The sequence below is a fragment of the Plectropomus leopardus genome, chromosome 20 (assembly GCF_026936395.1).
Source record: "Plectropomus leopardus strain MGB_pleo_1.0 chromosome 20, ASM2693639v1, whole genome shotgun sequence".
NCBI classification, from domain to species: Eukaryota; Metazoa; Chordata; class Actinopteri; order Perciformes; family Serranidae; genus Plectropomus; species Plectropomus leopardus.
The window spans coordinates 20396891-20415024 of NC_142195.1; the positions used below are offsets into that span (position 1 = coordinate 20396891).

Here is an 18134-nt window from a genome sequence, read left to right on the forward strand (position 1 = left end):
CTCCCTAGTTTTTCTAACTGGTCTGTCTCTTTTTCAGTAATTCAGCCTTCTACAGCCAAACAAAACCAGGTCTAAGACCTTCTTGTTTTTACTGTAAAGTCTACGAGCACTAATAACTTTCAAAGCTGATATTAAAATATAAACAAAAGTGGGGGCGGGGGGGCATGCACCAAAGTTGGCGTCGAACCTGGTGAGGACATAGCCTTTGTACACTGGGCACCCGCTCTACCAAATGATCTAACGGTGCCACCAAATGTTAGGTTTAAAAATTTCAAAACTGCAAATAACTTCATGAAATTTAAAACCAGTACTGGGAAAGGAATTCACATGCATGTCCATATGTCTCAATGCATGCATTTCTCAAACATTTTTTTTATTCTGTAAAGAAGCTTTAAATCTTTTAATCGTCTTGAGATGCACTTTAGATGAGAAGCAGATGTCTCGGCCTCCAGACATTCAGATTATCACCACCTCAGCATGCTCTCCCTCTTTCTCTGAACGCCATTGATTATTTTTCCTCCCCTTCAGTAGTTTGCACATCTCTTATTCAATGTTTACAACTCACACTCTGGTATTTTCATTCTTATGGAACAGAGATGGAAGAGGTGGCGGTGGGGGATGGGGGTGGGCGTGTCTTCATATTGTTGTGTGGAAAAATCTACATCAAATCATCAAAGTAATCAGATGAAACCAGTAGACCCACTTCAGCCACTGCAGCCCAGTCACCAGAAGAAATACATTTCATGCAAAGCACGAATGTGACATTTGCGTGTTTCATACATATCATATTCATGTTTCAAAAGTGATATATGAGCTGACTTTCCCATTAGAGGGTGGAAAGTAGATGGCGTCTCACCTATGTAAGTGGGCAGCAAAACTGCAGACCACTGTTTGAGTGCAACAGACAGTAAAACCAGGTGTTGATTAGCGAGTCATTGCTGAGGTGTTTCCATTAGCCTTTTAGGCCTGAAACATGGATGTTTTGTAGAGACCTGTCTGTTTTCCCGTTGGCTTCTTAGACCTAATCATGGGTGTTTTGAAGTGATCTGTCGGGTGTTTTTCCATCTGCTTTTTAGGCTCCAATCATGGGTAATTTGGAAGGGTTTGTAGCAACCAAAAAGCTGTTGTTTTTTCCAATACATCTTTGCTTTTTTGCCATGATTGTGCACTCTAAATGGGCTGCTTTTGTCCCTAGTCACATGCTTATCAGCGTTTTTAATAGCATTTGCATGAATTTGTGCTCTATGGATAAACTTGAACTTGCTCCTCGAGTCACAAATACTGTATAAGGGAGAACTGTGCGCTTTGATTTAACAATTATTTTCATTTTCAATTAACCTATTTAATATATTATATCTAATATTATATCTCTTTTTAATAATTGATTTATTATTTAGTGTATTAAATGTCCATAAATTGTGAGACATGCTCATCATCACTTCCCAGCTGCCAAATAGACATTTTTCAATTGATTTTTCTTTTTGTTGATTTTCTTTTTTGTTGAATAATGACTAACTGACTAATAAACTAATTTAGAATTCAACCAAACAATGAATAATAAATCAAAAATAGAAATATGAGGCTTAACATGATGCTCGTGTGTGGATATGCTGTTACTGGATATGTTCAATTCACTATCAAGAGTCTCTTTCCTGTAAGACTTCCCTGAGTGTGCAATAAATAGCAATAGAGAATGGGCCATCTGCCATTGTGGTGTCTGCGCTCAACATGACCACAAATACTACCTCGTCTTTCTGCTGATTCAGTGGACAACCCAGAGAGAGAGAGCACGGTGTGTACGCTGATTAAAAATGAGCCCACAGCACAGAGGGAAAACACACAGAGCTGAGGGAAGATGGGACGTGATAGACTGACTGGATCACGACAGCAGCACTGTCTCATTTTCAAAATTAAAACATTAACTATTGATGCACCAGTAAAGCAGGCCGTCTTCATGCTTCACTGCGTGGCTTCATGGGTGTGGCTCCGCAAAAATCACTCTGACCTGTCACTCAAACTGCCTGTTCAAGAGCTGATTAAGATGCTCAGCTTGCAGGTGAGCTGCAAAATACCAAGTTGGTTATCACTCAAACCAGTTAATTGCTCAGCGTCCCCTAACTTGCAACATCTACAGGATTTTTAGAGCCAAATGTGCACAGGCTGTGTGCATCTACCCAGCACAAGGACATAGCAAACTGCATAAACTGTGTTATCTGTATTACACCATTACTGTACATGTGCATGAGCCAAATTTGCAAAAATATAAGTTGCACCCCAAAACAGACGGATGTTTAGCAAAAAAACTAGCTGTAGATGCACAGTGACATGTCTCCCCTCAGATCTGAAAATACAGTTCAGGATACATCTCCTTCTCAAGACTCTCATGTACCTTAGCCTTTCTGGATTTAAAAGTAAAATCCACCAGCACTTCTACATTGTCGCATAGAAAAAAATTTTGTTGTACAGTAAACCAGCCATATGCATTTCTCCACCAACACTATCTCCAACAAAATACAGTGCAACACAGTACACCCACAAAGCTTTGAATGCTTAGGAACAACTCCCACTCTCCTGTTCTCACTACACTATTACTGTCACTACTTCTCTCCACACCGATTCATACAAGCAGCTGATTGAGGCACGCTCAGGTGCAACAAAAATGAACACAATTTCAAGAATTTCCTTTTCATCTCCATGAGACTTGGGAATAACAGATGCATTTAGCCGCTTAATGATTTCCAAAGCGTTTCACTTCATAACATACCCATTTTACTATAGCATTGTCTACAAATGATGTTAACATTAGAATCTTGCTCTTTATTGGAGGTAAGGAAGGTGTACCCAAGTTACCAAATGAGCCTCTCCCATTAGGCCACAAGGTTAGGCTACTGAGTGATGATCCTGTCCAATATCTACATTTATTCATTTATCATTATGACTGCTACAGACTGACAGAGTTGACAACTATTCGCTAAAAAATGTTTTTTTCACGATTTCATGTGACAAACAAATTGAATTAATTTGAATATTTTAGTTGACATACAGTCCGAAAACCATTTAAAAAAGCATTAATCTCATCTTCAAGTGGGATTTTTCAATAAGAGTTTCAGCCCTGTTGTTTGACAGCCTCTTGCAATATGGCGAGGTCAGTTATGGGACCACCGTAAGATTGTCTTTGACTGTTAGCATTTTTCAGACTGTCATTTGGGTCTCAACGAATTTAACAGCTGTTAGTCTTGGTCGCTTTACAAGTTTTTTTCCGGTCTATCTCTGTAGTGAAGATGCCGATAAACTGTTTCAAGTCGTAATGGTTAGTTCTTTTGTGATAACGTGAGCTAGCAGAAAACTCAAAACTAAACTGGACTTGGTGATTAACTGTGATTTAAAAAATAAATCTTTTGATAGTCCTAATCACAACATAATGCAGTGAATGTCACAGATTTATTGTAAAATACCGTGGTGCTTTTCTTATTTTCATCTAAAAGCATTTTCCTTTGTGCATTTTTAGAATGTAAGAAAAAAAATATGAACAACCTTTGTCTAGAAACGCAGCAGAAGGGTGAGATTGATGTGAAAATCTGCTGATATCGTGCATCTCTACTACTTGTGGGACACATCATCCAAGACTTGACAGGCAGCATCTGAACAGCAACGTGTCTTTTAATCAAAAAAAAAAAAGTCTCAGGACGTTGCCAATGATTGCTTGATATGTTTTGCTGTGATTCTGTGACTGATTAGTCATGAATGCAAATAAGTCTTTTTAGAATTTTGATTTTCATTCTGTGCTGATGAAAAGATCAGAAATAAAAGGTCAACAAGAGACTTCTTATTTCATTATGCTTCTGTCTTTGTGTGGGCGTTTGTCTCTCCCAAATAGTGAAATACATGAAGACACACATGCATGCAAACACATAAAGACACACAAATCACACACAGCAAGAAGCAGCATGGCGGACACATGGAGGCTGGACCCAGCCTGCAGCCTCCGCATTGACTGTGCTAAAACATGCCATACTTGCACACACACGCCTGCACATTCGCAGATCCTGCATGCACAGTGGTGTTAAGAAAACGGACAGTGAGATGTTAAAGAAGTGCAGAACTGATTTTGTAAAGACGCAAGGAGGAAAAAGGGATATAAAGCGAGAGAGTGAAGCCATTGAGGTCTGATGTGCATTGAGGTTTGCAGAGAGAGTGTGAGTGAAGAAACGAGTGAGGAGATGAGAGGGAGGAGTGTACAGGGTGTACGGCGGGTCTCCTCGCCAGTCATGACTGAGCAGCAGCCTCACCATGACGGAGCTCCCGTTCCCATGACAACCCAGCCTGTCAGATGGAGGGGAGAGAAGTGGAGGGATGCAGGCGAGGAGAGCAGAGATGGAGGCAAAAGATAGAAATAAAAGATAGAGGACATCTACTCACGGTGCTGTTGCGGTGCCGTTGCTCTGCAAAGGTGTGTCTGACATGGCCGCAACACCCTCCGCTTTCCTTCTCCTCTACCTCGTCCTCCTCTCCTTCTCCTGTCCTCCGCTGTCCTTTTGACAGAGTTGTGTCCACCTCTTCCTCCTCTCCTCCTCCTCCTCCCTCCCCTCCTCCTTATCTTCTCCTCCTCCTCCTCCTTCTTCTTGCCTCCTGCCTTTTCGGTGTGCGTTCGTCACGCCACAATGTGTCAGAACAGCTGCTCCTGCCGCTCCTGCATCACCACGCTCTGCCAGCAGGAGGGGATGGGTGTAAGCATGTTTGCGTGTGTGAGAGAGAGAGAGAAAAGAGTGGTCACTTGTGTATTTGTATGGATAAATGTGCAGGTGTTGATGGCAATGAGAGACAGAGAGAGACAGACAGAGAAATGAGGGATTGAGGTAAAAGGATTGGAGCGAGAGGGAGGGAGATGAGAGAGGGCAGAAGGATGTGATAGTCAAGATGAGAGAGCAGGATAGAGAGCAGAAGATAGCAAGGAGACGGCAGGGAGATGGAGAGAACGAGTGCCTTAGGGGAGTTACAGTATAATGAAAGGAGTGGCCAACATGCCTCATCCCTGCCGCTACCCTGAGAACCTTTCCCCTTTGAGACTGAAGAGGGATTCATTTAAAGAGGTAGATAGGCTACTCAAAACCCTCTCCATTGCTAAAACAAACTGTCTTTTCCATAAGTGGTCTCCAGTGTCCTCAGACATACTTTATTGATCCCCGGGGGGAAATTATGGTTTGCTACAGTCCCTCTGATGCCAAGAATAGAGAATTAAAGAAAATAGAAATAAGTAAAGTTAAAAATATAAAAAATGTGTATGATGCAACAATGTACAACAGATATATGCACAAGTAAGAATAACAATAGGGATATATGCAATGTATGTAACATGTTAAACATAGCCTGCATTCAAGAGCTGAAAGAATACTGCATATTTGAATGGTTGCATAGAGGATAGCTGTAGCAGAATTATTGCACCAATTATTGCAGTTAAGACAGTGTATAAAGAATAACTGCACTTTAAATAACCTACCGCACATTTAAAATTTAATAAATTATGGAATTATAATTGATGATGGGTGAGTTAAGTCCAAGTGCCCGTCTATTGATTCAGAATGCGTGACACTCTGAGAGCAGAGTTGTACAGTTTGATCGCCACAGACAGGAATGACTTCCTGTTGTGCTCTGTGGTGCATCTCGGGGGAATCAGTCTGTCACTGAATGTGCTCCTGAGTCTGACCAGCACATCATGGAGTGGGTGGGAGACAGCGTCCAAGATGTCACGTATGCTGGACAGCATCCTAAGCGTTCCCAGGAAATGGATGGATGGACTGAGCAGTATTTCTCAGCTATAGCCTCTCAGCCTGTATGTGCAAGGCACATGCAATTTTTCTAATCAATTTCAGTCAACTGTTACAAAAAAAACAAACTTAAAGTCTCCTCACAATCCTTGTTAGATTGCTGAGTGTTTGCACTTGTCTGCAAGAATTGGGGTACGTCACTATGGACAGATGTTATCTTATGGAAGGCTGCACTCCAGGACTCCAGTCCTTCACATCCAGAGGAATCAGAGCTGTCACGTTAATGTCAAACATGGAGGATTTTAACAGCTGGATTCAGACGAATTTGCAGACGGTCTTTAAATATAATTTTAAATTCTAAACATGCAGCAGTACACTCAAAGATAACATATAGGATATACTGCAACACACATAATAATCTGCCTGTTAAAGGTCCAGTATTTAGGATTTAGAGGCATATATTGGCATCATTTGAATATGATATAATAAATATGTTTTCTTTTTAGTGTATAATCACCTGAAAATAAGAATGAGTCTGTTTGAATTACCTGAGCCGTTTTAATCTACATAGGGAGCGGGTCCTCTTCCACAAAATACGCCACGTTGTTTTTACAGTAGCCCACAAAGGACAAAGAAAACACTGGCTCTAGATCGGACCATCTGCGCTTTCGCACCACCTACTGTACACTCAAAAAATGTACACATTGACTTTAATTAAATTTATTTTAAGAAGAGGCTACACAATACTGTGTTAGGTTATTTAAAGTATTATTTAGCAAACCCAGATTAAGTCAGTTATGTTATATGAATTTACAGAATATATTAACAAGCTAAATGTTTTACATTTGTCTTATCAACATCTATTTTATTTGTGTAGTTCTCTGCTTGGCAGGCTTGGCACACAGGAGTTTCAGTTGGTTGCAATTTGCAATCTCAGCCACTAGGTGGCACTAAATCCTACACACTATTTCGTTATCCATCTACAGTAGTATTATTTTATTTATGCACCATGGACCAAATTTAGCCTGCAATATGGCACCAGGTAACCTGTGGACCATTTTGGAATTTTCAGCGATAATAGGTTAATTCACACTGTGATTTTTTTGTACATATAATGTAAGTAAGGTGTCTAAGTTGATTAAAAAAAACTCAAAATATAGCTAGTTTATTTTTAAAAAAAAAAAAAAAGGGTGCCGAGTGAAGACTCTCTGACTCCACGACAAAGGTCAAGACAAGGCTCCTTAAATTCTAGAAATGCTGCAACTGGTGGGCAACAGAGTCCAAAGGTTAAAAAGAAGCAATTCATTCACTATATATACTGATATTAGTTTATTAATTGACACCTGGTTGCCTGTTAATTTGTAAAAGTGGCCCCCAGTCAAAGTAAGTCGAGTATCACTGATCAGTCACATGTTTCTGGGTGCACTTTGAGCTGGCTGATGGCATATGAATGCTTGTCATCAAATGTGGTGAATATTTACACACAATGGGTAGGATTTAAGAGGATTGCTATTTGTACGCCAGAAAACAGACCCACAGATTAGTGGTTGACAGATTATTGGCCTGGCAGATTATTGGGGCCAATATTTGTCATTTTGCCGATTTTCTGTATTGGTATTTTATTCTTATGATCACAGATACAATTAATTAATTAAAAAGTGCAAAGAAAGCATCAGCATGGAAGGATATTTTATTTAATACAACCTCAGAGAGCTTTTTCTATTTATTAATTTTTTATTTAAATGTTCACTTGAATTTATATATTTTTTTAAAAAAGTTGCTAAGAACTTGCTGTGTATGATGTTGAACATTTCAGTTTTAATTAAACATTTACTTAAGGCACTGAAACAAAGTTTTGTGTTGAATTTTGTTAGATTCCAAATTCTAAATATTGACAGAAAGCATTTCATTTTTATTGTAAATAATGAATTTAGGTAACACTTATTGCAGAGACAGTTAAAGCAAAGAGTTGGCTGATTGTATTTGACATTTGACACCAGAACAGGTTCCTTGACAGCCACAACCTGCTTTTAAAACTCTGCAGTGCACATTGTGTGATTTAAAACTTTATTTTGGAGGCTGTCAAAACAAAACTCATGGTGTTTTCTGTTGGCCTGTCATCAACAAAATGTTTTGTTTGTTTGTTTATAAAAACACACGATTAAATAGGGTGCAAATCATGATATTCTCTGCATTTCCAGAGCCAATATTAGTGTAAAAATAAAACAAATATCGAAAAACAATTAATAAATAAACCTTTGCTAGCCCGTGGTTTCTTTGTTTGCGAGGGTCAGTCAGGAAGATTTAGAAGACAACAACGAGGCGGACGAAGATGAGACAGGCCTACCTGACTGTGAAGACACTGATCGACAGAGTGAATCCATTACAGAGACTGACACTGCAGAAGTGTTGACATCCGATGACAGAGCGAGACCACCGTTTGTGCTCCGACCTGCAGCTTCAGAGACAGGTGAGGCAGACCTGCTGCTACCTCTCCGGTTTGGAATAATCGCGCGCGATTACGTATTTCCGCCCACGCAGACTTCTTCCTCTAATGCCGTTCCGGTACTGTCACTGTCATGCTGGGACACTTTGTGTGTGTGGGAGTAGGTACTTATATATATATATGAGTTTATATTCATGACTCTTTTACTCCTTGTAAAAAAATGTATAAATGTATAAATAAATACCAGTTCATATGCAGATTTTTTCTTCTGAGACAAGAATGCAGTAGCTAGTGTAAGTGTCGTAGTAGTGAGAATAGTTTAGTCTACGGCGACTCGCCTCAGTTATTTCTCCAAACAAGGAGCTCAGCAGACTTTTTATTGGGTCTGTAAGCTGCTGGCTGAGTATGTGGCAGCAGTGGCTGGAGGGAAAAGCAAGTTCTTCTCCTATCCATCTCCTTGCCCTTCTTGCCTTCTGCTGTCCTTATTCCTCCCTTTCGCTGTTATACTCCCATTATCTTTTCGACATTCAGTTGAAATTATTTTTATTTCCAAACACAAACTGACAGAAATTTGATTAAAAATGCACAGAGTGGATAATAAGATGAAAGAAGGGGGGACAAATTGAAGGTCAGTGAGCCAAATGAGCTGAAGAGGAAGAAAACATGATGAAATTTATTGTAACAGCCCAGTAGTTGAATTCCTCAGTGTTTATTGCTGTGTACTAGCTGTAGAGCAGCTGACATGTCAGTGGCTCAAAGGTCAAATCTCTTAGAGTAGCAAGATATTTCACATTCCTGGCTGTCATAATTTAGACATTTACACTTGTAGAGACTATTTTTCCTGAACTTATCTCCCTCCTCTCACTCTCTGTCTGTCTCTCCGCTCCTGACAGTTCATGTTGGTTATCATATAGTGTGGTATGCCAGTTATGCCGAGGCCGTTCTTCAGGTTGAGGTAGGACCTTAAATGGGCATCACACATGCAGCCCTCGACCCTCCACACACTCTCTCTCACACACGCCAGCACTCACCAACTCCTTAATCCCAGTCCACTGGATGTAGTTATATGGTTAGTGCTTTTTCTAATAACTAAAAATGTTCATCATCATCATCATGCCAGATCTTTGGTATATAATGGATACAATTGAGACCATCCCATTCTCATAACTGACTTGATCTGGATTAACCCTGGAAAAAATAGTATTTATTTAGGCTAAATTTGGACAACTTTTGAAAAAACTTCATTTTTAATTTTGTGTATTTGGTATATTTGTGCACAGTTATGTTAAAGTTTATCAGACCTGAAGTTGATAAATCATGTATTGTGCCTCACTGAACTGCAGGCACTATATGTCATGCTTTAAAAAAAAGTACTACTGTATCTTTTTGATCCAGTGTGGTGATGGTGGGAGCTGTTAATGTCTCTTTTGCAGTAAAGTAAGGAGTATACCACCATCTTGTGGATTTTTAAAGCCACTTGAAAATATCTGACTTTGGTGACGAGTGGTTGTGCCAGAATAGACACAGGACAGAAAGCAATAACTTACAGGGTCATGGAAAGGAAAAGAAAGGAAAGGGAAGGAAAGGAAAACGAGAAAAATCTAAGTCACATATTCATATTTATTCAACGAATGAATGAATTTTCTATTCCTGTCATCAAGATGTAGTCTTTATATCACCTCAATTAATATATTTTATATATAAACTATATCAAATTGTGTGTGTTTTTTTTTGTCTTAAATCTAGAGGCAGTTTTGTCTGTTTTAAGCTCCAAACACTCAAGTGACAATATGAAAAAAAAGTGTATACATTTTGTATTCTGAATATGCAGTTTGCGAAGCAGGCGTGGTAAAACACAGGTTATGATATGGACTTTTCATTAGAAAAAAGGCTGTTTTTTATGTAATTCTGCTGGCATTAAAGATATTCTAGTATGAAATAATGCAGGTCATATTTTACAAATGATACATATATTGCCTACAGTAGCAGTGCAAAACAAACAGAGAATACTACAGTGACTGCACCGCCAGGGAACATCCAGGAGAGGGCACTGCTTTTCAGATTTTAAAGTGGTGGCAGTAACTCGCTTTTAGAAGATCATTCTGGCTTTAAGCCATTGTCTCTTTCGATTTTTTTCCTATTCACTTCTTGAGTTTTGATGTATATCATCACTGATGCCATAATACAGATACATACAGAATAGAAGACTGAATGTTTGTGGAGGCAGTAGGGAATTGTGAGAAGAGAGAGTGAGGAGTACAACATAACCCTTTTTGTTTGTTTGTTTTTAGTTTTTTCACCAGCAGAAAATGTCCTAATAATTCTCAAACTGACCTGAATGTTCAACAGTGATTGAAAACAAATACTGTTAAATAAAAAAAAACATACACATGAAAAGACTTCATCTCCATACAGTGATGCTCAAAACTCCTCAGTTGCACTTTAAAAATTTGTATTGTACTATACTGTACACCTTAATGCACTGCATTTTTGAGTGTCAGACAAACAGTTTTGCAGGAGGTGTACAGTAAAGTCTGTACAGCACTGCTGCCACTTCAGATCCCTGAACATTCAGACAGACAATAAGACAGACAGACAGATAGACAAGCGCGCACACACACACACACATACACACACTTTAGTAAACAGACAGCGTTCATGCTCTGGTGGGTTTTGGTTGTTGATCCAAAAAGTCTGTCAGCTTAGATAAACCAGTGATACCACAGGAGTTACAACTGGGATTTCCTCTGACCCACTTCAAAAGTGCTTCAAATTTGTTTTACCACTGTAAATAGTACATCTTCCTGACGGGGGACAAAAAGGGCTTTGAATAAATCAAGATGTTTTGACATGCTCTAACTTTTAACACAAATGCAAATTCCAATACATTACATTACATTACAATATTGCATCATTTGCTCAGGTCATTTAGTTCAGAAAGCAAGACATTTTTTTTCTTGTTTGTTGATTGACATTTGCAAAATAAACTATAATGGTTAATTTTGTGATCCAAAAGAGTATGACATAAATTAAAGAGGCTGACACTGTAGTTCCTGTTATAATTATCTAAAAAAAAAAAAATGGATGCCTCCATGAGGACCTTTTTGTTATTGATATTGAATACATTATTTCATATGTATTTGATATTATCCAGAGTATCGGTATAAGTTTAACAACAATTTATTTTAGAATTAGCATATTCTCTTCTGAAGCCAGATTGGTTTGGCTTTCACAGTGCAATCAATTAAAAAAGGAAAGTTTATGTTAATTTCTAATTATATCACTGTAACACTTGTAAATATGTCAGTTTATGTGGGATTTGTTGTGACCAAAGCTATTTAACACAATATACCAAACTTTGATACAGTCAACAAGGAGTACGGCTGTGTGACCCACTTCAGTTGTGCAAATTTGTGTGTTGCCACAATGCTGGTGATAAACAATTCATTACCATCCTGGGCCGGATTTGGGTGATGATGAAGCATGATGACATCCTTTTGTCAGTGCAAAGTTGATAAAACAAATGAAATATTAAACAACAGAGCTCCAGTCTCTGCAGCAGGTAAATCTGCTATTATTTGCAATATAATGCAAAATAAACATGAACAGAACATTATGTGAGATAAAGGTGTCAGACGTTTGTCAAAGTTTAGAGTATTTCATAATTGTAACCTTCCTGTCTACTTAATGTCAGACGACAAAAGACATGTTTCAGTTTGATGAATTTCAGGCATTATCCAAACTAGTTTGAAAGTGGTTAATTAAGCACAGACAATTTCCCTAAAATGAAGCATATCAAAGATGAAAGTCACAAAAACTACAGTTGAATGACAGCTGAGCTGAAGGTATCAATTCTTGGTTGAGCTCAAAATTCTCATTTCTTCCCCTTGAAACACATCTGATACAAATGCTGCAAAAGTCACAATTTTCTCCTTGCCACAAGATGATTGACAGGTGAGACGTCAATATGAACCTGTTTGGGTGAATGCGGCTGCCTGTCTGGCTGTCGCTGGGTTCCTGCTTCCAGTTTTCACACTATGACGGCTGTTCAAGTTACTCCTATATGATCTGATAGGCCGTGTAGTTACAGAAACGGGCATCATTGTGTATCCACAATGCCTACTTTTAATAATTGATCTCATGATTTTATTGCTTTCAAAGATGACGAGTCATTTAAACCACCCTCCAGAGTTCATTGGTTCAGCTTCTGTGATCGATCCATTCTTGATGATGCGTTGCAAGAAATGGGCTTGTAGAAACTGAGAATGTCTGCTTCATCTGGCTGTGTGAGGCTGACGTGCACTGCAAGGTTATATTAGTCATCATCAGTGCCTGGCTGCGTTTAACATTTTTACATATATGAGCAGAGGGAATAAAACATCAGAGAGGAGGATGTTAATTTCCCACTTCAGTCCATTGACTGGTCAGCTGCAGTAGACACATATGTGTTAAGAGCTCAATTCAGAGCATTGGGATGGTGTGTGTGAGTATATATGTCTCAGAGAGAGATATTTATTGTGGAGCTTTCCATTTCAGAAAGGACCAAACATTCAGGGGGACCGATATGATATAGATACTTACAGTACTTTTATTTTCTGTAATTCTCTATGCTTTACAGCATGATTGTTGTATCCCAATGCTCCCCTTGGAATCAATAAAGTATTGTGATTTTGATTGTGGTGAACAAAAGTCAATGTTCTAAATATTGAGGGGGACGTACCTTCTGCAGCCCCCAGCCAAAATCTATGCCAATGGGAAGAACAGTTGGGAAAGCCCTTTCAGTATTTAACTGGGAAATCCCGAACACTGGTTTGGAGGAGGGGGAGGTGTGTGGGCATGATTTTGGGGAGATCCCTGTTTTCAATGGGTGGCGAGCGGGTGCTGTGTATGAAGCAACTTATGTGTTTGTGTGTGTGTGCATTGAGAAGTAAATATTTGTGTTGTGGGTTTAATGTATTTATAATTGTAGTTCCTGTCTAGGTGTGTGTTTATGTGTGTCCTGGTATGTGTGTGTATGTGTGTGCGCAGCTGTGGCGCGCAAAAGAAGGCCAGGGCCCCCGAGACAAATGTGGCCGCTTACCCGATCGGTTGCCATGGTGACGGGGAGATGGGAAAGGCTCTGTTGGAATTGCCATTAAAATGGAGAGCAGCACACCACTGCATGCCTGCACACACACACACACACACACACACACACACACACACACACACACAGACACACACACACACACACACACAATGTATTCACATGAAGACAAAGCAAGCATAAAATCTCACACACACTGTTGGTGGGTTCCTCTGCATTGGTAGAGTTGTTGTGGTGTTTGTCAAATGAAATGATATTGGTGTGTTGAAATATGCAGCTCAGCCACAACTACAACATCAATATTACAATTAACAGCTCATAATTCTCCTGGGTGCAGGTGCGTGTGTGTGTGTGTGTGTGTGTGTGTAATAATGGGACAATATTAAAACAGTGCTGTGGAAAAGGAAATAGCTGGACTCAGCAGGATACATAACAAGAGAGGGAGAGAGCTTTTGAATGCTTTGACCAGTGCAGCCCAGTTTGCGTGTGTGTGTGTGTTCTACTGTATTTTACTTACAACCAAATTAGTTTCTTGAGTATGATCACATTTTTGGAAAGCAAAGATATGTTTGAGGGGTAACTATAGGTTCAGAAATTAGGCTAGGTTAAAGTTGGGGTCAGGACATGCAGTGGGACAGGTACATGTGGTTAACGGATTCACAAAATAATAATGTTCATAAGGGTCCTCATAAGTAAATGGTGAAGAGCTATTGCCTATTTTTTGCTGACAAGTGACATATATTGGTTGATTGTGGTGAACTGTAGCCAACTGACTTCTTTGTGTGTGGGGGGCAGGGAGGTGCTGTGGATCCAGAGGTGGCACGATTGGGTGATTGGGCATGTCTAAGCCCCAGCCCTGCCCATTTTTCAGACTTTTTCCACATTCCAGAGAGGAGGCACTCAAGCCAAAAGTGGGGGGGTTAGTTACTCTTAGTGAGCGGACACAATGAAATTCACAGAATTTTGTATCTGTGATATGACCAACACATAATGTTTTGTTTGGTATAGTATTGTTTATCTTTTCAAAACTCTGCTGAATGTTGACAAAAGTAGCCCATATTTCATCTACCAGATGTTTCCCTACCTAATGTAATCAAAGGTAGCCTCATGGGGAGAAACCTGCCAAATATGGCAACATTGATTTTAGGCCTAAGTGTATTGATGAAAAATGTAAGATCAGATATAAATTTCATTCTGACAAGGGCCTAACCCTGTTTGGCTGTTTGGTGAGACAATGAGACAAAGCAGTTGAGGTGGATAGCCTATAACAAGGTGGAAAAATATTCTGATTGAGATACTCAAATATCCCAGAGTTTGGTTTAAGTTCTGGGAACTACAAGTTGCGTGGCATTTCTAAATTGCCTTACGAACCCTTTACAAATCTGAATTAAGTAACTGGCCTGTGATGTTTCAAATCTCCAGCCAGTATTTAATAAATTCATGCTACACAGTCATGGAATGGCAAGCTGGCAACAGTAAGCTAACATGAACTTCTGCATTATCTTCTGAATTTACATTGGTGGTTTTGTGTGTGTGACAGCAGAGGAATGTGTCTGTGTTGGGTTTCTCTGAGGCAATTTGTGTGTGTGTTTATAGCCCCGGCAAGGGTAACCAGCCCACACACCCGCCATAAAGAAAGGTTAAACTAAATGTTATAGAAAACCTAAGGGGTAAACGTTTGATTCCCTGGTGACTGTTGTGTTTATTCTCTTAAAAATTAAATGCATTCAACGAAAGTGGTATGCAAAAAAGAAAGGGGGTGGTGGTATGAGGATATCTGCAGCTTTGATGTACGTGATGGTGATGTTATTTTTTTGGAGATTGCTATGTATATTTAAGTGTTTACGAGTGTGTTTCTCTCTCCTGTCTCTGTCTGTGCTGCTCAGCTGGCTGACCATACGCGTGTGTTAGACCTAATAGATTAACATTGTTGCCCAAGGCCACAGCTGCAAAAATACGGTTTCATAATACTGCTGCTTTACTGCCTGCATAATCCTTTTTTGCAGACTCTGGATCTCCCTGCCTTTATATCTAGTTTTTATTCATCCTCTCTCCTTTCTTCTTAGATACTCTCTTCTTAATTTAGGCCGTACCTCCCACTCCTTTTCTCCTGTTGTCATAAATCCTTTCAGACAAGGAAAATGTCTTTGTTTTTCTGCCTCCCTTATTGCAAATGTGCTTTAAATAAGATCACTTATTTTCAGCCTAAATATTTAATACCTATTGTTAGTCACTTCAACACCTTTTCCAGAATATTTGTAGCATTTGTAATTGTTTGGCACAGAAAGGATTTGATGTCACTCAGATGTATATGTCTGCATTAAAGACATGTCTCACCAAAAGCTCACTCATTTAGATTTTTGCATCATCAATGTGATGTCATCCGGAAACTCACTGTGACTTCACTTGCAATGGTCGAAAAACATATTCAGCTCAGCAGTGCCCTTACATGTTGCAGTCATATCATGCAGTTAAAGGTACAGTGTGTAGAATTTAGGGGGATATATTGACAGAGATTATATATAATGTTCATTAATATGTTTTTGTTAGTTTACAATATCCTAGAAACAAGTATTACTGTGTTTGTATAACATCAGAATGAGCTGTTTATATTTTAAGTGGGTCCTCTTCCACAGAGTCTGCCATGTTGTTCTAAACACTGTTCTTGCATTTTTGCAACAGCCACTATAGTTCTCCTATATGCTTGATGCATAGGGTAAGTTTCAGTGTTGTAACATCATTACTAGATGCCACTAAATTCTACACACTGGATCTTTAATGTTATGCTGTATGTGAACACTCCCAACTCATCAAATCCTGCTGCTTTGTCAGTGACATCATTGTATGGGGCATGGGCAATTCATTATTTTATATATACTTACAAATGTTAGTAATGCTTGTTTTTCAATTGCCCCCTGGCCTCCTGTCACAAAAGTGGGCCCCAGCAAAGCAAGTTGAGTGTCCCTGTTGTAGCTTAAGGTTTATAATATTATGTAAAAACCCATTGCAAGTATAGGAAGCTGTCTATGGTTGCTGCGGGAAGAGTGGCGTACAACAAGGACTGGGAGGAGGCTGTAATTAACGCAAAACACCATCCTGCTGCTGTACGGCTCATCTTCAAAGGATCACAAACACAAAGAGATTTCAGAGAAAGCTTGGCAGAACATTAGCTCAGCTGCAGGTTTGCCAGGTTTATTTTTATGGAATTATGTTACTTTGACAGATCATTATCTTGACGTTAAATGAATGCCTTTTTATGTTTTAATATAGATCTATGTCGAAGCGTGTGTGTAACAATAACTAAAATGAAGACTGACACTAAAGCATGATGATTTTGCAGTAAGTTACTGTGCAGAATTGAGTCATTGTGATTCATGAATAAGACTGTAAGCGTTTTTAAAGGATGCAAACAAAGCAGAGAAGGCAGCGTGATGTCACATTTGTCTTGATGCACAATGATGTCACAGTCACCATAAAGGTGTTTTCTGGCAGTGTACTGCAACAGCTGAGTCAGCTTGGGCCATGACATAAAGTAGGGTTAATAGTTAATAATATGTCACATTAAGAAATCAGTATATTTTATATTGCTCATACGAGTAAAACAAGCTCCTGCACTGTTTATCTGGTTTCTTATGTTGCCTTGGTCACATAACTATTGTGAACTCAATCAGGGAGGTTTTGTTGATGTCATGGAGGCAAATAAAATCCTAATTAGATGAGTCAAACATTACATCAAGCACAATGCCTGTAATACAGAATGAAAATTTGTCATCAAATGACACCACATTGTGATGCTGCATCAAAACCTAATTTCCCACAATCAAAAACAAACAATCCAGTGAAATCAGCCTCAGCATAAATTTAAATATTGTAGACCATGCGGTTGCTGAGTCATATGCTTCATTTTGCATTTCAAGCACCCTGTTTTAAGTGTTGTTCAGATTGTTGACTGGGTTTTGAGAGATGGTGAGTCACAACATGGTCCATAAGTTGCTGATTGGGCATGCATATTTGTTAGGTCCATTCTTGAGTGGCTGCTTTTCAGATTTTCCCCATATGCAACTTTCAGAGCATTAATACAGCAGCAAACCTCCATTTGCTATGTAAAGATATAGTATAGTGTATGCCCTATCTTTTGCATTAGGCCCCTTAATATCAAGGTGTTGCAACATCATTTCATCCCAACTCGTCCAATTCCACCACTTTGTCAGCTGACCCTCACATCTAAATTCATGCATTAGGTACCCTCCTGCACCTGTTTTGGATGTTCTGGGATGGTGTGTCAATTCATGCTCAATATACACTCTCAATACATGAATACTGTCTTTTTGAAAGTACACTTGCAACGTAGGTAGGTTTAGAAAAAACATAATTATAAATGATTTGGCTTGAGATTAAAACAGGACATGAACAGTGGGCTTCCTGGTTGAAGCCAAGAGTTTGCTTGGCCAAATCACCAACCCAACCGCCCTCCCATTATGAACTCTTTTTCTTCGTAAAACAGCAGTTGCCAATGGCCTGGTTGGTATCATACTGCTGCAAAAGGTGCCTCTGGACGTCCACTAACAAAACAAATGTGCCTGATGCATATCATACTGCCTTGAAAGGTGTCTCTTTGTGCTGATGTCTGACCCTGACATTACTGACAAAATAGTGATATTTGACAACTTGGAAGTGAGAAAGGACTGGCTCTCTCAGCACTCCTGCCATTGCTTAGTGCTTCTTATAGAGTTAGCACCATTAGCTGCCAGCTAAACCACCTCCATGTTGAAGACCATTTGCAGATAACTCATAGAATTTCCCAAAGAGCACATTTAAATCTTGCAAGATGTTGCAA

At 39.3% G+C, this 18134-nt stretch overlaps 1 protein-coding gene across 3 annotated transcripts in view; it reads right to left on the minus strand.

Moving 5' to 3' along the window:
* Positions 1-4680, minus strand: part of palm2akap2 (PALM2 and AKAP2 fusion) — a 107313-nt gene extending 102633 nt beyond the window's left edge. Inside the window, exon 1 of one of the 3 annotated variants that reach the window (XM_042509195.2) lies at positions 4420-4680. In XM_042509195.2, coding sequence (XP_042365129.2) covers positions 4420-4463 — 44 coding nt within the window. In that variant the 5' untranslated portion in view covers positions 4464-4680. The remainder of the gene's footprint in view (positions 1-4419) is intronic. The other 2 variants (XM_042509197.2, XM_042509196.2) reach the window with 2 other exon arrangements.
* Between the last annotated feature and the right edge of the window lie 13454 nt (positions 4681-18134).